Source organism: Gadus chalcogrammus, chromosome 2, assembly GCF_026213295.1.
Source record: "Gadus chalcogrammus isolate NIFS_2021 chromosome 2, NIFS_Gcha_1.0, whole genome shotgun sequence".
In the NCBI taxonomy this organism is placed as follows: domain Eukaryota; kingdom Metazoa; phylum Chordata; class Actinopteri; order Gadiformes; family Gadidae; genus Gadus; species Gadus chalcogrammus.
The window spans coordinates 15,148,117-15,172,261 of NC_079413.1; the positions used below are offsets into that span (position 1 = coordinate 15,148,117).

Sequence of the window (24,145 nt, forward strand, 5' to 3'; positions counted from 1 at the left end):
TCCAATCCTCTGTGCTTTGCTCCAATAAAGAATATATTGTGTTGAGGGGCAAAATAGACTCCCAAAACACTTGAAACACTTCTTGAGATGGAAACCGAGCATAATATGTCATGGTCTGATCAGACACACAAAATCTGTTGAGGACAGTTAGTGGCCCCATGGACATTTCTTGCAGCCTTGCCTCCAGCTCAGCAATATACTCCAGGGCATCATCCAGTGCACCTACAAAAAAAGAAGACAAATCAGTCTTCATTACCATTCATTCGTATTCACCCTTTCTTTTTATTGTATTGATATTCTGTATACTTAAGTTTATTTATATTTATTATTATTAGATTTGTACTGTTTTCTGTTTTTCTTTTTTATGTATTAACTATAGGTTGTCAAATTCCTCGTTTGTTCGCAAACCTGGCCAATAAAGATGAATCTGAATTAATATGCAACCCCAGTTTAACAGTACGTCTGATGTTGATTGAATGTTTTAACGTTAACCATGCCATGTTTGGCAAAATTATACAATAGCCCAACAAGTGTTGAACACAAATAACAGACATAACAGCTAGTTAGCACACATCTACTTACCGGCAGGGGGGCGTGTCGTGTAGTCATGTTCCCCAGTACCTCTCCGGTCCGTTTGTGTTTTGTCCTCTCCTTCAGCTTTTCGAGCTGACACCCGTTTATACACGGGTGTTTTTTTCGGGGCTGTGGTGTAGCTGTTCCAGCCAAAACGACTAGGAACAGCTCCAGTATTCAGCGTAGTACTCCCGTCGTCATAATCAGCCGCTGAGAAATGCCGACTACAGACCAGTGTACTCCCATTCTGAATTACGAAATTAACTCCTTCATTCCGTCTGATCGCCACTGCTGTATTGGGTATTATTTGGGAAATCGTGGAAATGTAAATACGGTTGTTATGGTTTTGAATTGGCGCATAGAGGTACACAACAGAAGCTTTTGTTTTTTGACCGCGCCATTGTCAAATATCATGGACTACGCGACCGGAAGTCACTTTACCCGGTGAAGGCAAAATCGAACGCCGAACCAGGAAGTTGTGAGATAGGCCCATTGACCACACATAACGGATAAAACAACCGCATTTGAAATATCAAGGCGGGGAAAAAAACTAAGCTACCACCGGCTCAAGCTAGGTTACGAGTTAATCAAAATCCACCCTTCCAACAGTTCAATTAAATTGTCTACGCACCAGAGTTTCTCCCGCGTGTCTAAAAGCACGTCGCAAAGCAGTGTGAACCACCACAGCCGTTCAAGGGCAACAAACAAGGGGTTAACATAAAAATCTAACGGAGAGAGACACAAACGGAACTCACCAGCTCCGTGCATCAGCGCTCACTGACGCTAGACACACAGGTGCAACGCCAAACCACTCCCCAGGGTCTGCGATATTTCCTTCCACTCAGAGGGTCTGGTGCTTTTAATGCTTCCATCTTGGCGAAGATTCGTCCGTTCTGACACCATGTAATGAGACTGCGACTGACATTGATTGCTAAACCGTAATGCTTTAATGAAACAAATACATAATCTTCCAGCTACTAGTGTGATCATTCATTATACAACAGCGCCCCCTTGTGTCCCGGGGGCCTTATGATATCATTACAAGCACCAAGAGCATATGCATCAGACAAACATTCAGGTTAGGGTTAAAATGAATAAAGCAGTATGATATGATAATATTGAAGCTGTTTTGTCCGATTAAAAAATCCCAGAGTAAAAGTAAAGCCTGTTTTATGATACTGTTTAATGCCTCTCCATCGTCGCAAACCCTGTCGGAGACCGTCTCCGTAGCCCGACCTGTCCCTCCAAAAAATGTTACTCTCCGTCGAGGCTACTCAGAACGATGGAGACCGCAGGGCTGTCATTGGTCAGTATCGTCTCATTCCCGTAGCCCCTAGCGTTCCAGCGGTGAGTTGTGCAGCATTCTTCAAAGAAAGTAGTCCAATCCGGATCGCTTTTAACTCACTTTATTTGTTAAAGTATTTCGGTATGGTAACTACGGAGCAAAAGGAGGGGAAGTGTGTGGAACACGTGCTGAGCGACTCCCAGCTGATCAAAACTCTAACCCGCGAGTCCTGTACTACCTGAAGTTTTCTGACCTCCAACCTCTCTGTCTAGATTGATCGGGTCAAGTGGGCGTGGCCTATTTGAAGTGGGCGTGTCCTATGTGACGTATTAGCCTCGGCTTCTTCACCTATCTAAAGGTCTTCAAGGTAAGGTCCTGCTTCCCTTGTGGCTATGTACAGTATTTACGGCTTATATGTTCGGTCCTGCTTCCTAGTGGTTATGTGAGGGTAATACAGCTTGTGTGTTTGAATCTGCTTCCTAGAGGCTATGTGGGGGCAGCATATGTTCAGCATATACGTAACAGTTGCAATACCATACTGACAACTGCAACGCAGATCTTCGAAAGGCTCACGACTCCGTTGAAGCGTCTGCGTGGTCACGGAGTTGGATACAAGGAGCACTATAACGGAACCCTAAGAGTTACATATGAATCCAAATTGACTCTTGGCTCCTTTAAGACCTCCTGTGGAGGGGGGTAGGAGGGTGGAGGGGTATCTGTAGGGTCAGATATTCAAGCATGTGTTGCACGATGCAATATTAATGCTGTTAATATTAATATTAAGGCTCATACAAATGTGACAGTTTCTTTCCAGATATTGAAAATAAAATAAAGTGATGCCTCAGTTATCACATCATTGGCTCTGTTATAACATTTTCAAAGGATTTTTTAATACAAGGCCAATAATGTAATAACCAGCCAATAACGTAATAAGTTATTACATTATTGGCAAAAAGTTATTACGTTATCGGCTCAAGAACTTTAATACATTATTGGCAAGTTATTACGTTATTGGCTTTATTACATTTAAATTATTACGTTATTGGCAGTTATTACGTTATTGCCCGTTATTATGTTATTGGTAGCTACAGTCCCTAAGCCAAGTGTGAAGGGGTCTAAGCGCACTGACTGAGCGTTGTATAACCGGGACTTTGGTCCCGTAGTATAACCATTCCTCCAACCGGATGTTTCCTAATACAGCACTATTTTTGGTCAATGATTATTACGCTACCTGTGTTACACCGCTGAGAGGATGCCCCCCATGTGGACTACCAAACCAGGACCAGCTGATGAATCATTAAATCTTGCCAATCACGCAAAAAGAAATAGCAGAATTATCAGTGTTTGTAGAAAAACTACAATCTTGTTGTCGTCTTGTTGTGCCTGGATCTTGTTTTAAAAAAGCGACTATTTCTCAATAAATTGGAAAACAGTGTGAAGTAATAACAAGTGTATTCCCCTCACATAAAAAGAGCTTGGCTAGGATATGCTAACTTCCCTTCTGGACGCACAGGGAATAATTTTTTATTGAACAACTCGTCAGATTCTGGGTGAGACTGGCAAAAAGGCAATTTACAGATATCTCTGCATACAGTGTTGGGAAAGTTCACTTCCTACGTGAACTAGTTCAAAGTTCAGTTCGCAAATTTTCAAATGAACGAGTTCAGTTAAACGTTCATAATTCAAAAAGTTCACAGTTCCAAAAAATGAACTAGTTCTTCTTTTTTTTCAATATGTTGCTGTGAGCTATTATTTCTGTCCTATATTTTGAACATTGAGCCCCCTTTGTGGTTTGTTTAGGATGAAATAGAGTGGTTGAATCAAGTATTGTAGCGAAATACAGTTTCTATGGTGTTTTATGGCACATTTAACGCATTTTGTAAATCCCATTGATTTCTGTTGGAAGACTCATTGTCGTTGGCCCGAAACGGTTGTAGTCTTTTCGCTCGGTTCTAGCCCTACTGTTGAGACGGAGAACCAAGCGAAAAGACTACAACCAAACGTAAACAGCCCCCCTTTCCGTTTCCGGCCAACAAGCAATGATTCTAGGACAGTGGTTTTCAAACTGTGGGGCGCGCCAGAGTTCTTCAGGGGGGGCGCGAGAAAAAAATAAACCCGAAGAAAAACCTGAAAGTCGATGATTCAAATCATCAATCGTACTTCAACTGTAGAAGTAACCTAACTAAATCAATTTTCAACCGTTTATCTTCGTGCAAACCATTTAACAAATCTACACACTTGTATCTTCAATAATGTCGAAACAGAATTTCGATTTCATTTAAAATGTCTTCAGAACCACCGTTTTAGTTTCATACCGCTTCGTTTTCAGCTGTTTTCATTGAAGACGTCTGCCCATTCTGACACACCTAGTTCTAGACATCGTAACCATAGGCGTCGATTACGGGGGGGACGGGGGGGACATGTCCCCCCCACTATTTGAAAAACGAATTTTGTCCCCACCACTTTTAAAAAAGGGGAAAAAAAAAAAATACAATTAAAATCCCCACATACTCAACCGAAATCGTCGAGTCTAAAATCATGTGATAGGCGCGCTCGAAGACATCATTTATTAGATAGGCCTACCTAATAAACCGCTGGAACACACAAGACCGGAACCCATGGCAACGCCAGTAAACAAACCCCGACTCCCGAGAAGCCCAATCCCTATGAGCTCCCTGCGCTACGGCCATCCGGAGGCACACAGAGCTTTTGGCCGTGATATTATATATACAATTATATTATATTATATACTATTTTATATAGAGCTCCGAGAGTCGCAAACGGCAACAATCACTTTCTCCTCCATGCTGCAGTACACCCCGGACTGCACTGCGCTGAGTTTGACGGTTGAACGCTGATTGGCTGTTACGTTACACATGTCACTCAGTGGCCACGCTGTTGAACGCTGATTGGCTGTCATCACGCGAAATTCGTGTCAAAGTTGACATTTTTCGCGGCACAAATCCTCGTGAACGCGCTTGCCTGTGCACGGCGAAAGTGTGGCGCGACGAATCAAAAATACTCGCCCGATACGCGTCTATACGTTCACTTTGTATGGGATCTTGTTGTCCCGTTGCATTTTGGGGTGAACGCACTGGAGAAGTTTCAAGACAGACAGCCAAAATTGACATTTTTATTCAGAAAATAGCCGGTCCTTTTGCTTCCTATAAAAAGCATGTTTGTGACACTGGATATCGATATGGATACGTCATCTAGCCTGCATGTGGAGGGCCACATAAGGTAAGAAATTGGTTTACGTAAACTTTGCTGCTGGTTCTGTTTGCTCGTGAATCGTGATGACCTGGCCAAAGGTTACCAACGGTCCCAAGCGATTTTGATCTGATTCTGGTTGGTGCTCCAGTTAGTATGCGTTGTATATATAGATTGCAGCTAGTAGCAGCTACACACGGTGCGATTGCTATGCCAATGTGGTTATAGTTGGTTTTGTCTGATTGAGATATGTGACGACTTGGAGCCTGGTAGGCCTATCCTGACATAAATATGTTCTCGCATAACGTGCATCTTTTCAGGGAATTTGTACAATAAATCCATAACAAATACCGAATATTGATTGTCTTATGTGTCCATATTATATCCATTATATTGACCGGGTATTCCCAAGACGCTCACGCTCTGCAGCAAGCCAGTCACAGTTGATTGGCGCGGCGCTGTACAGCGAACGTAAACAAACAACTAATCTAAGGTTTTAAGTATTACTTTTCCTCCAGAGATCCCGCTAATGTTGTGTTATAAAGTAAAGGGAAACAAGATATCTATTCTTCCTCCACCTCTCTCGCTTCTCTGCTTGGTGTCGCTGACGCTTATAGTTTGCCTCCCTCGCTCTGGTAAAGTCACCTACGTGGAAAAAAAAAATAACGAAGCTTCGAATACTGATTTAAGCTTCAAATACTAATTTTCCGAACCAGTATTCGAATATTCGAATAATTTCAACACCTGACAATACACTGTAGAGCATATTGTAATGCAGCGTTGAATGGATGAATATCTTACATAAGGGTACCCAGCACTTTTCAGACCACACTCAAGCTTATGGTTATTGTCCCCACCACTTCTAAAAACAAACTGACGCCCTTGATCGTAACTCATTCATTTTTCAACCGTTTACCATCGTTCAAACCATTGAACGAATCTACACACTTGTATCTTCAATACTATCCAAACGGAATTTTGATAGCATTTATACTTTTTTCAGAATCACAGTTTTAGTTTCAAACCGGCATCGTTTTTAGTTGCTTATAATAATTTAGGTCACCATAGCAACGCCGGTAAACAAACCCCGCCGCATAGTCGAATCTCTGGACTGAAAAAGCAGATCTGATTCGACTCTGAAAAGAGTCGGGGACCCTGAATGAATCTGTAAACTGGCAGTTTACACAGATTAAGATGTTCAAATCTATTTAAAAATGGTTAAGCTAAAACATGCTTAGATAAAGTTGTTAAATTGTGTTAAGAAATGTGTTTAAAAACGCACAAAGATGTTGTAATGTTTCATAAATATGTTTAAAATGTTTAAAAAATATGTTTCAAATGTCCAAAAAATATGTTTCAAATGTTTTAAAATTATGATCAGAGATGTTTAAAATGTGTAAAATCATTAAGATAGCTTTCAAAACACAGGTCTTTAGAAAAAAAATGTTTTGGGGGGGGGGGCTCAGCTGAATTTTTTTCTGAGGGGGGGCTCACTCTCTCACACTTTGAAAACCCCTGTTCTAGGAGGTATTCTAGTCCACTGAGCTATGAGCCAGAGAGCTAACGTTATGGATTGTACATATTTATAATTCGAAATTCAGCTCAGCCTTTATACCACAGATACTCTAAAGCAGATAGGGTCTAAAGCAGGGGTCTCAAACTCAATTTACCTGGGGGCCGCTGGAGGTAGAGTCTGGGTGAGGCTGGGCCGCATCAAGTATTCCACAAAAAATAACAAATATCCAGTCTTCTCAAGCTTTACTATTAACAGTTCTGCAACATGAATGCTTTTTTGAACATGAATGGCTCTTTGGAACATGAACGGCTCTTTAAAATATGAACCTTCTTCAGAACATGAACTGTCCTTCTGAACATGCTTTTCTTGCCTACTTCATCTGTTCATAATTTTAACACGGTAAGAAAAAAAAAGAAAAAAGCCCTTGACGCGCAGATGATTGCGGCAGAGAAACTGGGTAGTTTAAACTTCCAGGGTCGAATATTTTTGATATTTTTGAGAAGAGATGCATGTAATCATTTCTTAAATGTATTACATGATTTTATCTCATGACATATACATTTCAATTAATATGTGTCGGCCTAAACTTGATACAAAACACTTTCACACGTCGATATTTCCTCTCCCACTGGAAACACACACACACACACACACACACACACACACACACACACACACACACACACACACACACACCTACCGACGTATCCAGGCCCATGCAGTTATAAAATGTAATCAAACATGTCAAAACATAGACATTTTCTATAAATAGCCTACCAACGTTTGCAGTGAGAAAAACTGACGCACATTTCATGCTCAGAGATATGAAGCTCCACAATTTGAGGAACTCGGTTGCTAAGCGGTAAGTTTCAGATGCTTCAGTAAGCTTGAAATACATCAGAGGAATCACACAGGAGAGAACCCGTTCAGGTGCATGGTGTTACACACAGAGATACAGACAGAAAGGGCGTTTCTCCAGCGCACACAGACTTGGGAGAAGCCATACCATTGGCCTACGTACATTTCACCTCCGTCTTATCCAAGGTTTTTGTGCGCAGCAAGCCTTTTAAATGAGGCCCCCGGGCAAGCGCAGCGACTCAGCAAAAAAATAAGAAAGAAAAGTGACTAAACTTTGAGTAGGGGGTCACAAAATATCGTCCAGCGGGCCGCAATTGGCCCGCGAGTTTGAGACCCCTGGTCTAAAGCATATAACCGTGTTTTCTGATTACAGTTTAATGTAACAGTAAGCTGACAATACCGAAACTGCAAATTAACCACACAGAGATAACCATGGCAACGCAGAGATAAACATGGCAACACGGCGCATCCGCCGTGTTGATGAACAAATAACCCCCCTATTGAACGAAGTTAAACCGAGTGAGTGTGCCGTTCACAGACACCAGAAGGAACGAGTTCACAGTAATGTTCATCAGGCAGTAATACAGTACGTTCAGTTCACGTTCGCCCCAAAATATGAACGCGTTCATGAACTATCATTCAATGAACGCGTTCAGGCACAACACTGTCTGCGTATTCCTTTGAGTGTGACATAAAGTTTACCTGAAGCTAGAGGTTGACTTTCTTTTATTGAATATGTCTGGATTTGCCGCCAAATATTTTCCTTATGTGAATTTGTCATTGAAAGAGTTGTTGTCCTATCCAAAGCGGATACATTTGAGGTAGTTTTTGTAGTGGTACAGCCGTTTTTTTGAATCCTGTTCCTCCGATGTGGGGTGTCTGAATATCTTGTACTCAGGTTTCATCATTCTAGGCTGATGGCTGATGGAAACATGACTACATGTTGCAACCATCAATTGACCAAGTCCATCCATGAAGAATTCTATTGAGAAAAAAACAAATGAAGATTTGAGGTTGTGGAAGAGATTATAGAACTTCACTAACATTGGTAAATGCTAATATAACTTCCAAATATGTGAATCAAAGGTTTCTCCTGTATGGCAATTTATACCATGTCCTAGGCCTATTTAGAGAACGGATATGTTCCAGCAGGTGAAGCCTCGTGTGGCCAAGTTTATGTTTACCTCACATACCAAGACATGTAGATGTACTGACCAGAATAATATCTTCTTAAGTTACGCACATACATGGATAGACGATACATGTACTTGTCCCTTCTCACTTGTTCTATATAACCTGTGTAATCTTCTCCTTTATGCTTTAAAGTTTCATGGGGTACTTCTTACTTTTCTTGCCACTCTTGCAATGATCATGCACCATTCCGGAGCCCTAAATTCCTGCACCAATGACCAGACGACACCACCCAGCCTTTGCAATGCGGTATGAAAACTTTTTGCATTCCAGATTGAAAGTGAGTGGAACCTTGGGTAACCAACCACAAGTTTGTGTGGACATATAAGGAGAGTGGTAGCAAGTGATTAAGGTGACATATTATACCAGCAGTTGTGAGTATGATTAGCCGTTGCAAGCCGTCCAGCATACATCTAGTTGGACACGCCCACTTGAGATGTCAGAAAAGGCTGATTTTCAAAACGACTTTTGACAGATAGTCACACTCACACCTGGTGGTTTAATATGTCACCTTTAAAGACAGAACCGCTACCTTGGCATCCAAGAATTACATCTTGAAGCTAACAGCCTAACCTCATTCAAGAATCCCCTTTCCAAATTTAGGCATCTCATTATCATTCATTGTGTATGTATTTACACAACCAAAAAGGACTACATGTAGATATGGCCGGTTACATACCTGGATGTCCCACTCTCTTCAGCTTGGGGTCAAATCTCACTCGATTCACAGCATCGGTACGAGCCAGGAAGAAGTTGACCACCCCACTGACGAGGTGGCATTGTGGAAAATTAGGTACTGAGTGGAATCTTCTGTTGTTTTTCTTCTCTAGACAGCCTCCAGTGACTCCATCTCCCTCATCATAGTTGATGGAGAAGTAGAACTGATTTCCATCCACTGAACCCCCAACCTAAGAAAGATAACTAGACGTTATAACTCACACATACTCTTCTTAATTCCTAATGTAATAATAGTAATCTCCCCATCAGAGCTGATCAATGTGGCCGGGGAAAGGGAAGTCTGGGGCCCGATGCTAGAGCTACTGCCCCCTCAATCCGGCCCCGGATAAGGAAGAATAATAATAATTTATTTGATCAATGAGTAATATGATTCTCACCACATCCAACATTGGTGTTGCCTCCATCACCTCCACCAGATCCTCTATCTTTGTTTTCTCAGTGAATAGAAAGTCATCATCCACCCAAAGAAAGTACTTGGTGGTGACTTGAGAGACAGCCAGGGTTCTGCCAGCAAACCAGCCCTGTGGAACGGAAAGATTTGACGTTAACTTACTGTAAGAATTTTACTTTTTACTATTGTTTTTCTTAATTTTGCTTTTGAAGAGGTCCCTTTTCAACATCATAAACTCTCATAAAACATTTAAGCAAAGGCAAATGCTTTTCACTACATATTTAGTTGTCTGTGGATTGTCGTAGACTAGGCGTCCACCAATATTGGCAAAAGCAACAACGGTTATTGAGTTCCCTGATCCATCCTTTATTAGGGCGCAAAAGATGAGGGCTTGATATGAAGAAACAATTTTGTGGTTCAACCTATTCGAGATTGAGTGAACTCGTTCCTTGGAATTTAAATCATATGTTCTGAAATTAAAATAACTAGACATTACAGGGAAGTTCTCTGTCTGTATACAGGGTTCAATCAATGGTATTTTAACTAGCTACTTGAAACGAGCCCCATGTCAGCATTCATTGTTTATCTGTTGTGTTAACTGATAAGCTAAGATTTAAAGAAAGTTGCATTCCAGAGTTGAGCGTTTCTTTTCATCCATAGCTGTTGTCGTTGGCCGGGTAAACTGTGAAGCGATGATGACTGGTATTTGCGGCGATCCATTTATTCAGGTGATTAGAAACTATAAAGGGAAAAGTGTGTGTGCAGGGTTTGGGGGTGCAGGAGCCCCGAACTCACAGCACCCCCTGGTTGTTGTATAAAGCCCTACCTGTCCCCCGGGCATAATGTAATGCAGAACATTTTCTTCAATGATTTTTTCCGGCTCATGGGTGTCGTCAGCCACAATGAGTGTCATGTCTTTGTAGTGCTGTCTTAAGCTTCTTATGAGGAGCTTCAACTCCTTGTAGCGCATGAAGGTCTTAGTGGTGACAGTCACTTGGTCACTGATGGCTTGTGAAAAGAGAGTGTTTGTTTGTTTGTTTGTTTGTTTGTGTGTGTGTTAGTGAGTCGGAGGGCGTGGTCATCAGGAGTAGAGGATGCAAGGGGATAGAGAGAGGAAGAAGGTAAGGGTGCATAGTTCTACACAACGGTAAAAACGGATAATATATATATATAAGAATAGACATTTGTTGTTCTACCTGTTCCAATGTCGAAGAGCACAGGTAGGGTTGGTTGACGAATGACGATGGGGAACACAGCTTGGTGAACCTCACACATGAAGTGAACTGCAAAGAAAAGATTTTGTTGGGTTGGATATTTTTCTTTCCAACCGAAAATAAGATTTGACACAAATGTAATGAGTAGAAGAAGTAGCGGATGGCTTTGAGTCCAAAATGATAACATTACATTGGCATAAGTCTTTAACAAAGATAAATCTTCAATATAAAACTTCAACAAAGAATATTTAGTATAAAATATTTACCAGTGCATTAATTTCAGTTTGAATTACATCCTCCAACCCATATATCTCATTAAATGTTTCCCAGTCGAGATCAATTGAAAAGGACTTAGACTACCCAGGTCTCCGGTGTGTATGTGGTACACAGTGCTGGTATAGGTGACCTTCGCCAGAAGTTTGTTCATTTCCGCTAAGCTATCCGTCTCCAAGATGATCAAATTCTTCCTGCTACCTATTGGTTTTCACAAATAAAACAAGTCAATCCTGTTCACGTTAATTACACATTGGAACAATGTAAACAATGATAGAGCTTATGAATCACCATTGACAACATCTTCATCTCTTGGGGTCCCTAGACTGAGGATACCTCTGGTGACATTTAGTAAAACCTGTAAAATACAAGTATGTTAATTGTGTGTGTGTGTGTGTGTGTGTGTGTGTGTGTGTGTGTGTGTGTGTGTGTGTGTGTGTGTGTGTGTGTGTGTGTGTGTGTGTGTGTGTGTGTGTGTGTGTGTGTGTGTGTGTGTGTGTGTTTGGCTCAAAATCGTACAGTTTAACTAATTCGTAAGTGCACAGGCAGAGCTTAGGTAAGAGGCCCGAAGTAAATAAACTGAAGGCTGACCTGTTTGTTTATTGGATGGGATTATTGCACAGCCTCAGATACCAGATTATGTATTTTCTTATAAGAGCATTTCATTGATTGATTGACTATACCCTATACTTTTAATGAGAAACCAATAATTATGTAAGGGGACGTGTATTGATGCTGGCCAGACATAAGACTGTATCAGGGCATCAGGGAAATGTAACCAGTAGCTGTAAGATGTCCGGACATTTTTGACATAACACCCAGAGTTTAAATACCAACCTTGTAGCTGCTTCTTTTCTGTGTGTGCAGCGCTAAACCTGAAACAAATATATCTTTAAGAATGAATTTCTTGGGTGAAGCTACTTCCTGAGGAATACTTTGAACATAGAAGGAAGACAAAAGTGATGATGTGGATAGAGCACATTGAACACATGTGTAGTAGACTGGGTAGCACATTCTGCCGGCGATTTAAGTTCACCCTGCAGAAGAGCAATACATTTCTTTCTAGTTTCTATATGTTTTTGCGGGAGCCAATCACACAAGCTGGCTTTTCCCCCTGTCACATTATTGGCTGGTTTAACACAATGACGACAGGGAAGCAACGGCATGCAGCCAATTGCGTACAGAGTCATTTCAACTAGGCCCATTGATCACGCCTCTTGTGCTGAAGAAAATGACAGCAGCTTCCCCAGACCAACTTGCAATCTACGATTGAGCTTGGTCTGGCGAATTTATTTATTTTTCTTTTAAAATTCAATAGTTAAATGAAGATTTTATAATATAAATGTATGCATTAATTCTTCTCAACATATAGGCCTGGCCTAAAGGAAATAGCAGTTTATATGATGACTACTGTTGTGTTGGTCATAGTCAGTGGCGGTTCTAGGGGTGGGGCCACAGGGTCCCTGGCCCCTGCTGAAATCTGATTGGCCCCTGACGTGCCCCTGTTCCGTCAATCAATTGACGAGTGAGTAATACAGAACATAAGGAACTTTAAAAAGAAAAATCACATGCTAAATCGCAATCGCAATATTAGTTGAAATAATCGCAGTCTGATTATTTCCCCAAACGTTCAGCCCTAACCTGAACTACTATGGACTAAAGGGCAGTGTTAGCCCTTCGTAATTGAACCACCAAAGTGCATTGTAGTACTGTACCTGGAATGAGAGTGGGGACCATGGGACGAACTGTGAAACCCTGAATGGGATACTGCAGTGGAGAGTTGGATGGAGCAAAGAGGAGTGTGTTCAAAATGGAGCTTGTTCTGGACATGGGAGATAGAAAATATGTAGACATAAATATATATAAGGGGCTTATCCAATTAACCAATACGATCAATAGGCCAATTAACCAATCATAAATATTAATTCACTAATATTCTAACTAATAACTATCAACTATCCAACTTTACTTCATCAATGAACACATTCAAACATAAACAATAAATAAATTCATTTATGCAGTTCAATGCAGTTTATAAATTGATTTGTTGATTAATTAACTAATGAATTTAATCATTCCTCACGCCCAAATGTTTCTCTACCAATCCATCACCCTTGGTCATACTATTCAGTATGGGTTCATTTTAATTCCATTAAGATTTTTTCATTTGTAAAACGAAAGTTTTCAACTTGTAACACAATTGTTTTCAACTTGTAACACAATTGTGTACTGTGATTAAAAGACAGAGTTGTGCCATACAATTCAAATTGTTTTACTCAAAATACTTTAAAAAAAGTTATATATATTTTTTGGGAAGTAATGTTTTGAGTAAATTTGTACCTATAGTAAAGGTAAACCTTTTTCTGTCTTGACCAGTCAGCTCTGTATCCCCCACAGAGGGAAAGGAATGCTATCATAAGCGGGACTATCCGTCAATCAAACTAATCTGGACAGCGAGATTGAAAGTGTTGAGAATAGAGGCAGCAGCAAATTGTGTTACATTCCACAACGTATTAGTATTACATATTTTACAAGCTCTTACTTGATGACATTAAAGTATGCCAAAAAATTGTCCCTGGAACTATTGGCGGTGCGTACCTGGCCTGGTGTTTCTTGTACTCCTTGCCCCGTCGTTCCAGAATCTCTGCCAGCTGGTCACTAGGAATGCTGTTGTCCAGAATATACGAGTCATTTATGCAGAAGCAGGTAGAAGGGGGGATGAATAGGCCGGTGGGTGGAGACCTAGAGAGGGTAAGATTAGTTGAATTATCAACCTGAAAAGCTTGTTCAGGTGTTGTCATTCAGTCATGTCAGGCCAACACGTACAAGCCGTTTGACAAGATGTTTTGCCTTGAAATATGTTGGAATTCAATTTTCTGAACAGCATCAAGATTGAGCTGGCAAAACTTTTTGAAAGTATTTCTGGTTTATGAAATAATTGTAGTATATTTATGAGTTGCTTCATTATTGAATAATGAAACCACATAATACATTTTTTTTGGACAAATAATTTAATTGCTTGCATTGATCTTTCTCTGAATTTTTTATAATCTTTTCCTACAACTTTAATGCTAGGACACTTTAAATAGGTGTGCCTAGAATTTATTGTGGGGATCGTTCTTAGCTTCAGAGGTTGAAAGCTGCATATGTAGACATTTCCATCCATTAGCTAGAGGTTTGTGGTTAAAATAGAATGATACACATATGCATAAATAAAGATGTGCACCTACCACCTTCTGATGAGGGAGCGCTTGTGCTCTACCGTACAGCTCTGGAAGAATCCGAAGAAGGCCATAACAACAAAGAAACCAAGCAGAAGAAGCTGCAGCAAACCCGATCTGATAAAACTGCTCATCTGGAGACAAACACATAAAGATAATTTAACAGAAAAAACGAAAGGTTTTTACCAATTTTGATGCGCACAATAAAATGGTCAGTTTTATATGTGCACTCTTGTTTGCATTGTGTTCCAAACTTTGTTGGACGTTTATGGATGGACATTTATCCACCAACAACATAAGACTTCATCATCTCTGAAGGAATATTGGGATTTTACAGCAGCAAAATAAAATGTATGCTGCTGCAAAACCGCAAAAACATTATACTTTGCGGTTAAGGTGCAACACAAGATTTGCATAAGAGTAGCATATATATTGTTATTCTTTTTTCCCCAAATTTTAGTGCAGAGGAAATATCGCCAAATGAAAGAGAAAATAAAAATGCTAACCAAGGTAATATGCTGGGAAAAACTGGATAATGTTATGTAAATGTAAATTATCCATATTAAAAACAAATAATCCATTTACGAATTGTAAAAAGTATTATTATTCTACCAAATCCTTCAGCATTAACTACTAGCATTTATATTATTAAGATGACTTACCGTTGCCCAAGAGAGGGCTATTGTTTCAAGGGAAATAATTGATAAACTAGAAGTTAGTTAGTTAGTCTGCCTCGAACTGCATCAAGTAAAATAACCAGGGCCATACACAGAAATTGTGAGGGGCAGTGGCCCCCTCGCAATGTCTGTGAGAGGCAACGCCCTCAGTGCTTAACTCAAACACGTTTTACTGGTCGTGGCACTTTAGTTTGAGCAAATCATGACATTTATAATTGGTAGAATAAGGAGAACATTATGTCTGCATTGTAGGCAAGGTGTTGGGTGTGTGAAAAGGAAATCATGAAAGGCATATGTGGGGAATGTCAAGAAAGAAGAATGTCAAGAATGGTGAATTTCAAGAAGGAAAATAATAATGCAAATGTTATGCAAATTAATCCAATCAGATGATGCAATCTACTAACTCAGATTGGTTGATCAGAACAAAGCAACCAAATAAGGCTTTACCAGTCAAATCATAGTACGGACTAGATAATCATATAGATTCATACTGTTACGTATTTTAAGCACAAAAGCTGCCCACACATAGCCACTAGGAAGCAGGATCGAACACACAAGCTGCATTACCCCCACATAGCCACTAGGAAGCAGGATCGAACACATAAGCCATAATTACTATACATAGCTACAAGGGGAGCAGGACCCAACTGAAAGCTGCAATAACTACTCCAGCCACAGATGGCAGCACCTTTAGACTGGTGAGGAAGCCGCAGCTAATGCGTCACATAGGCCACGCCTACTCAGTATTAAAACAGGACCTGGAGCCAACGAGAGCAGAAACATCCGGCAGTCCAGACTTGCGAGTTATGCTGCGTTCGAGTATTCTCTGCGAACCGACTCGGATCTCGGATCTGACGCCACGCCCACACTTCAAGCGTTTTATTATTTCGCTCGGTCGTTGGAGGAAAACATGGACGCCAGCCGGAAAGCTGTTGTCGCGGCAGCGACAGGCGATCCAATATAAGTAGGCTATAGGCCATAGTCAAGTCAAGTCAAGTTTATTTATATAGCACATTTAAAACAACAGTAGTTGACCAAAGTGCTGTACACAAACATATTTGTGTACATAGGCAGAGATACGGACGCAGTAAGGTATTGAAGTAATACGAGTGATTGAAATGACCATTTAAACCACCAAAGTGGTAGCCTGGCTCCGCCCGCCTAAGTACTTCTGCTCAATTTGAATTTCCCTTCAGTACTAGGTCTGGACCTGCTGTATGTAATTTGGTTTTCTGCGCTACCACAGCGTGCGCCCAATCAGCGAACAGAGGGCGTGTCTGAGAACAATGAAACGACTGAAGCGGCGTGTTGTCAACGATTAGACCCAGCTTCGAAAGCTGACTGCATACATAATCTCTGGCCTTACTATAAAATATTGATTTACAATGTGCAATTTTTCCCCGATAAATTAAATTCGACGAACAAAACCTGCAGCTGTCGTTGCCGGACATTTTCGTGCAGACGCGCAAGGTGTTTGGTTTGTGTACAACCTGCGCGTGATTCCCGGCGCATGACATACGTCACAACCAAACGATTGGTGATGGCAGATCCAGAGTGGCACTGGGCAGATCCAATCATTTTAAACTTCAACAGACACCCGCCTTCAAGTGAGTTAACGTTTGTCAATTGATTAGGTCCAGACTCTCTGTACAAATGAAATGAAATGAAGTGAAGTACGAGAGTCTGGTAGAACCAGGCTACCAAAGTGGTCCAAGCACAATGAAAACAGTGCATACTTCAAGTCACAATAGGCGCAGCCATCTTGAATTCTGTCTCGGAATTTTGCTCGGTCACCACTGAGTTCAACCGAGATGGCGAGATCGCCGTCCGAGGAAAAGGGGCGTGTTTGTGCGTGTCGCTAGGCAATGTCCTCGGACCTCCGAGTCGGATGGATATTAAAACGCACCATTAGATACAGAGGCCTGCTGTTTGTCTCTCACACGCGTGTTCAATACAATTCCCCTCCTTTTGCTGCATAGTTACCATGCCGAAATACTATAACAAATAAGGTGAGTTAAAGCGACCCGGATTGGACTACTTTCTTCAAGAACACGGCAATACTGGCATAATCATTAGTAACAATAATCATAATTTCAACAATCAGAATATGTGCATCATAAACGATAATATATGCTATGACCTCTGATTTGCAAAGGGATTCTGCACTCTCGTGTACATAAATCAAGACCAGTCTAAGAAATATCCCTTTCATTGTAATACAAAATGGGCAATTTCAAGGCAATGCAAGGAGAAAGGTTTAACTTTTAGAAATATATATTGCTCTAAAGTTGGGGGGGAATAAGGATTTTACGCTTCAGAGACACAAATATAGACACACGCAACAGGACATGACTTGACCCTACAACAATCGTTTAACAACGATTGTGTACTCATAGTAGGCCTATCTGTTGGCGTGTTGGAGGCAGCCTTCAACTCATTCCCCTCCCAGATACGGGAGATTCAGGCACTGCGTAAGTCTTCCTCGGTGAACACAGTGGATCGCAGTAGCTCGAATGGAGTGGTCATCAAAGGTAGGGGATAACTGTACATTATTAGACAGCCCCCAATCATCGGTCGAGGGCCGATGACAAAAGCCTGAAGTTGCACAGGATTTGGAAGGATGGATGTAGTTGATGAGAAGGGCGTCACAAATATAAGTTATTCCATTGGAGCTCTTTTTGGGGCAAGGAGAAATTTGGTGTGCGGAGTGGACCAAATGCGAACTACTGCAGCTGCTCTAAGTTAAACCCCAAACTAATCGGAATAAGTGTATGCACGTCGATTATAGCGGACTACACCAGCTCTTCTGTAGCCGAATAGAATTATATTCCGAACAGATAATTGTATTCCGATTGAGGCGTATATATGATGCTTTTCTATTCCGATTGAGGTGTTCTTCCACATCTATGCGGATCAGATGTGTCCATGTAAACACGGCTGACAGTGATCACACACACACACACACACACACACACACACACACACACACACACACACACACACACACACACACACACACACACACACACACACACACACACACACACACACACACACACACACACACACACACACACACACACAGGCTTTGACGCCGAACTTCCTTATTCTAATAAGCATCTAATAAGCATCAGTCCTTCCACCCTCTCATCCCTCTCCAACTGTTTGACTGACATCAAGACCTGGATGCAAAACAGCTTCCTCAAACTCAACTCCAACAAATCCGAAATCCTCATCATTGGTCCTGACACCCTCACTCACTCCACTCTGAACTTCACCCTTAACATTGACGGCTCCACCATCACCCCCTCCACCAAAATCCGTAACCTTGGAGTTATCCTGGACCCCACTCTCTCCTTCCTCCCCCATGTTAACCATATTACCAAAACTGCCTTTTTCCACCTCCGAAACATTGCCCGCCTCCGCCCCAACCTGTCAACTACCGCTGCTGCGACACTCATCCACGCTTTCATTTCATCCAGGCTTGACTACTGCAATGGTCTTCTCTACGGCACCACCAACTAAGTCCTCAAAAAACTTCAATATGTCCAGATTCCAGCTGCACGCCTCCTCACTGGTACCCGCTCCAGAGAACACATCACACCTGTCCTCCGTGAACTCCATTGGCTTCCAATTAAACACAGAATCAACTACAAAATCTTACTCATCACCTACAAGGCCCTCAACAGCCTAGCCACCCCCTACCTTGCCGACCTCCTCCATCACCACGCCCCCTCCCGATTCCTCAGGTCCAATTCTGCCAACCTGCTACAAGTTCCACGGACTGAGCGACGGACTTGGGGTGAACGGGCCTTCTCAGTTGCTGCCCCCACCCTTTGGAATTCACTCCCCTCCCACATCAAAGTCTCTCCAACCCTCTCTTCTTTCAAATCTGCCCTCAAAACATACCTTTTCACACTAGCCTTCCCCACCTAACTCCCACCTAATTCTTCATGTTTAACCTCTGTTTTTCTTTTATTCCTAGTCTGTCTTACATAGTTTTGATAGGGCAATATGTAAAGCGTCTTAGAGTACCATATTAAGCGCTATATACATTTCATTTATTATTATTATTATTAATAATATATTTTGAATATCAAAAAATAAATCAAAATTCAAACGAATATTAGGCAGCCCTTAAGATTCGAACCTGTTATGGCAGGCCAAGAGGGAGAGACGTCGGAGAACCCGACGCAGTCTATTCAAAATATTGTAATGACCACGGAAGAGGCAGTGAATTAAGTATTGATTAGACAGCGATTTATTAGATACCTAATAAACCGTCGGAACACGCAGGACCGGTAACCATAGCAACGCCGGTAAACAAACCCCGCGAAGCTCGATCCAGGTCTTACTGAAGGAATTTAATGGTCAAAGTATTATGAATAGATATTTGAATATATTCGAATATTAATATTAATAAACAAACAAACTTCGAATATGATTTTTGGGCAAAAGTCAAAGCCCTACACACACAATTTTATTAATTTACTGTTTGGAATACTTACATTAAAATGATCCAGCATGAACTGTGATCCATAATACCGCGATATGATATGGCTGTCGGTGTCGTCCGTGGGCCAGTACCTCACATGGATATCCATCCGTTTGCTTTTAGTGGTTTTGTTAACTGTCATCGAACATGTGAGGACGTACTGTTTATCGCTTATGCTGCGTGACAGCTCGCTTTATGAAAGATGCGATGCCGTATTTTGCAAGATAGGCCGTTTTCTTTTGTTTTCACCCCAGGTGAACGACTTCGCAAACTCAGAATCTGGGAACATAGCAGTCAAGACGCTACTAATGTCCTCGTTCGATTTGAAGGAATTATGTCTGCTCACCGTGTGGAGAACCCACAATACCTCCGCCTTCTGGGTTTCTGGTGGCGACACAAAGCCGGTTAACGCCGTCTGATGTGAAGTACTAGCCACGGATGCTGAACTTTTCAGTCCACTTCTTTCAAATAATATGGGCATCGTTGTAGTCCCGCTAGCTGCCACGGAGTATCGGATATATTTCTGCGACCTCATGTGGGACTCAAGAGCTTTTGCTCCCATGGTCCCTAGTATGAATGCCTTTCGGGATAGACGACACCTTGCCTCGTAGCCACCTGCCTTCTCCAACCACCCCCAAAACGTATCCTCCTCAAACCATTTCTCATTGAATTTGCACCGTCCCATCCTGAAAGTAGCGCAAGTTGGCCTAATGATGTCAGCCGTCACTAGCTTAAAGTAGCGCCAGCAAGTTAGCCTACTGATGAGTAACTGATGTCAACGTTAACGTAACGTAAAACTCCTGAAAATGCCGTAATTAAAAGACGCACTATGTGATTTGTTGTGTGCGACAATTTCCCCTAGTCTTAAAAAACCCTCTGCAAAATGTAATACCTAGAGCAAATTTACAGTAAATTTAAGAAATTTTATGGCCTTAATTTCACACAAAAAAAAGTACGACTTTTTAAGGACCCGCGGGAACCATGGAATAGACACTGTTATTTTATTTAACAGTCTTGAAATTAATTAATGTGACGTCAGCTTTGCAAAGAAACAGCCGGTAGAAATGTCAGGGCTATTTTTTAGAAAAAAAATTATTGATACTTTGAGAACATTTCAGAGCCTGTACTTTTCCACTTTTCTTTTAGTATAAAGAAGTTCAGTGCAGTATTTTTTTAACCAAATTACCTGTATTTCTACTCGACTAAAGAATGCGTTGTAGTGCCGGAGGAAAAGGAGGACGTAGGCAACTTAATTATAACTGTTTAATCCAATAAAACAGATCAGAACAATCAGTCACAGTGCATGGCTAGATCTCGTGTGCAACACTCTAACGCGTCCCCCTAGCCCCAGTGACTCCTAACCAGTTCTTCTTCTTTTTGGTTTTATTGGCAGTTGGCAAACAAACATGTGCATTACCGCCACCTACTGGTTTCTTTATGCGTCTTTATTTACTATTGTAACCCTGAGTTACCCGGATTTCATATTTTCTTTATCAAATGTGTTTCTTTTAGATATCCAAATACGTGCCTATAGCATCTATCTCCTGACATCTTCCTTAATATATTCACCAACTCATATCTTTCTTTAATTTCTGCCAACTTATCCTGCATTTGTCGTCTCTCTACTTCATACTTCCTACAGCTGTTCATTACATGATCTACAGTTTCCTGCTCCTCACAATGATCACACCTCCCTGTGTCATGTTTTCCAACAATAAATAACGATGCATTTAGCCCTGTATGTCCAAATCTCAGCCTTGATATTACGGTTTCTTCCCTTCTGCTCCTTCCTGTTCCCCTGGCCTCTCCTACTTTCCTCTGAATTTTATAAAACCACCTTCCCTTCCTCTCCTCCTCCCACCTCTTCTGCCATTTCTCCTTCATTTTCCTTTTAATTATGTTTTTACCCTCCATCTTGCTGATATTTATACGTAATTCAATTTCCTCACATTTTGTTGCCTCTTTTGCCACCTTATCTACCACCTCATTCCCTCTCACTCCAATATGTGCCGGTACCCACACAAACACCACTGTTATACCCATCCTCTCTATTCTATATAAAATCTGTTTTATCTCTATTAAAATGTCCGGCCTGCTATCCGACTTACTGCTCTGTAGACTGGTTAAAACTGAACTTGAGTCCGAACATATTAAAACACTTACTGGTCTAGTTTCCTCTACCCAATGTATTGCCAATAAAATTGCAATCATTTCTGCTGTATACACCGATACTTCATCACTGACCCTTTTACCCACCCGCACCCGAAACTCCGGGACCCAAAATGCCACTCCTACTTTACTTTCTGCACTCTTTGATCCATCTGTATATATCTTTACATACCCATAGAACTCATCAATATACTCCTGCACACTTATGGCATTACAAACAAACTCTCTATCTTTATTTTTCCTTTCTAAAATTGTCAGATCTACTGTAGCATCTGGAAGAATCCAGGGTGCGAGTGCTGGAATTGGTACTGTTGGACTAAACTGTATCTTTTCAATTCCAATTTCTTTTGCCCTCTGCACTGCTGTCCAACCAAAATTCCTTACTTCCTTTTTCTCTTTTTCCCAACTAGGTTTTAACGTGTCTTGCGCTGGATGGTCCTTGCTATGTCCTTGTAAATGCACCCAGTATGTCAGTGACAATTGCAGCCTTCTCAGATCAATAGGCATGACCCCCATTTCTACCTGCAGCGCAGCTATAGGTGTTGTTTTAAAACCGCCTGTACATAAACGCAATGCCTGATTCTGTATCCCTTCCAGTTTCTTCATATGTGTCTCTGCTGCTGCCCCATATACCACACTCCCATAATCTATAAACGCTCTAATTAAACCATCATATATACCCTTTAGTGCCACTCTATCCGCCCCCCACTCTTTTCCAACTAGACACCTCATTATATTTATAACCTTTTTACATTTGTCCACAACCTTCTGAATGTGTATATTCCATGTTAACCTTTCATCAAACCACATTCCTAATAACTTAAAGTGTTTTACTCTTTTTAGGTCTTGTTTATAAAGTTTTACTTTAATCTCATCTCCCACTTTTCCTGGTGAAAAACATTAGGTTTGTCTTCCCTACCGAAAACTTAAAACCCCATTTATAAGACCATTCCTCCACTCTATTGATTGCCTCCTGTAATTTTTTAACAATGAATTTCATATTTTTCCCCCTCTTCCATATTGCCCCATCATCTGCAAATAATGAAAAACCCATACCACTCTCTATTTCTTCAAAAACGTCATTTATCATAATGGAAAATAATAGTGGACTAATTATGCTCCCCTGTGGTGTTCCATTCTCTATTTTAAATTTCCCTGACAAGCTTTTTCCTACTCTCACCTGTATTGATCTCTCAGTTAAAAAATCTTCAATCCATCTGTATATTCTCCCTTTAACTCCCAACTTCCTTAATCTAACTAATAATCCTTCTACCCACATCATGTCATATGCCTTCTCAATATCAAAAAACACAGCTACAACACTTTCCTTATTTATCTGTGCCTTTCTGATCTCATGTTCTAGACATATGGTCGGATCCATAGTGTTCCTCCCCTTTCTGAACCCACTCTGATACTTTGACATAAATCCTTTACTCTCCATATAGTATGTTAATCTTTCATTTATCATTTTCTCCATTATTTTACATATATTCGATGTTAAGGCAATTGGCCTATAGTTCTCTGGGTTAGAACTATCCTTCCCTGGTTTAGGTATTGGTACAATAACTGCCTCCTTCCAACTTTCTGGTAATTTACCTTCTTTCCAAACTCTATTGTATAACTCCAATAATATTCCTTTTGCTGCCTCACTTAAATTACTTATCATTATATAACAAACCTGATCCTTTCCTGGTGCGGTCATCTTTGTTTTCCTCAATGCACGATTCATTTCTGTCATTGTGAAAGTCTTATTAAGCAAATCTTCATTTTCTTCCTCATCTTGCATCAACACTTCATACTCCACTAAAGTAGCCTCCCTCCCTCTTTTTCCCTCTTCACTAATATTTTCTGAACTATGAACTTTCACAAAAGCCTTTGCTAACATCTCCCCCTTTTCTTCTTCCTTCATTGCTATTGTTTCCCCTACCTTCAAAACTGGATATCCATATTCTCTCTTAACTCCATTCATCTTTTTAATCATGCCCCAAATCTGTCCCAATTCCGTTTCCCGTCCCACCGAATTGCAAAAATTCCTCCAACAAGTTTTCCTTGCATTTTTAATAGTTCTCCTTACATTTGCTTGACTTCTTTTATATTCAATAAGGTTCTCAAACCTATGGTTTCCCTTTAGCCTTCTAAATGCTTTATTTCTACTCTTGATTGCTTTACTACATTCTTTGTTCCACCATGGTACCATCCTCTTTTTCCCTTTTCCTTCTTTCCTCTTAATTGTTCTCTCAACAGCCTCTAATATAACTCTGCACACATTCGTATTTAGCTGGTCAACATCTTCTCCTATCTCAATTTCTAACATTTCTTTCTCACTTATTTCCT

At 40.9% G+C, this 24,145-nt stretch overlaps 1 protein-coding gene across 3 annotated transcripts; it reads right to left on the reverse strand.

The window, feature by feature from the left end:
* Nucleotides 1–7,267: 7,267 nt before the first annotated feature.
* LOC130375648 (beta-1,4 N-acetylgalactosaminyltransferase 2-like) lies at nt 7,268–21,649 on the reverse strand. 3 transcript variants are annotated; one of them, XM_056582690.1, is made up of 12 exons: nt 19,989–21,649; nt 14,480–14,604; nt 13,848–13,991; nt 12,965–13,071; nt 12,087–12,124; nt 11,541–11,607; nt 11,337–11,450; nt 10,959–11,045; nt 10,589–10,770; nt 9,749–9,892; nt 9,313–9,541; nt 7,268–8,424 (listed from the first exon to the last, which is right to left on the reverse strand). In XM_056582690.1, exons 1-12 carry the CDS (start codon nt 20,325–20,327, stop codon nt 8,240–8,242), a joined length of 1,761 nt encoding a protein of 586 aa, XP_056438665.1. In that variant the 5' UTR covers nt 20,328–21,649; the 3' UTR covers nt 7,268–8,239. The 3 variants fall into 3 exon arrangements, with proteins under 3 accessions (XP_056438665.1, XP_056438671.1, XP_056438672.1); XM_056582696.1 differs by having other exon boundaries at nt 7,270–8,424; nt 19,656–20,080; XM_056582697.1 differs by having other exon boundaries at nt 7,277–8,424; nt 20,829–21,649.
* Nucleotides 21,650–24,145: the final 2,496 nt, after the last annotated feature.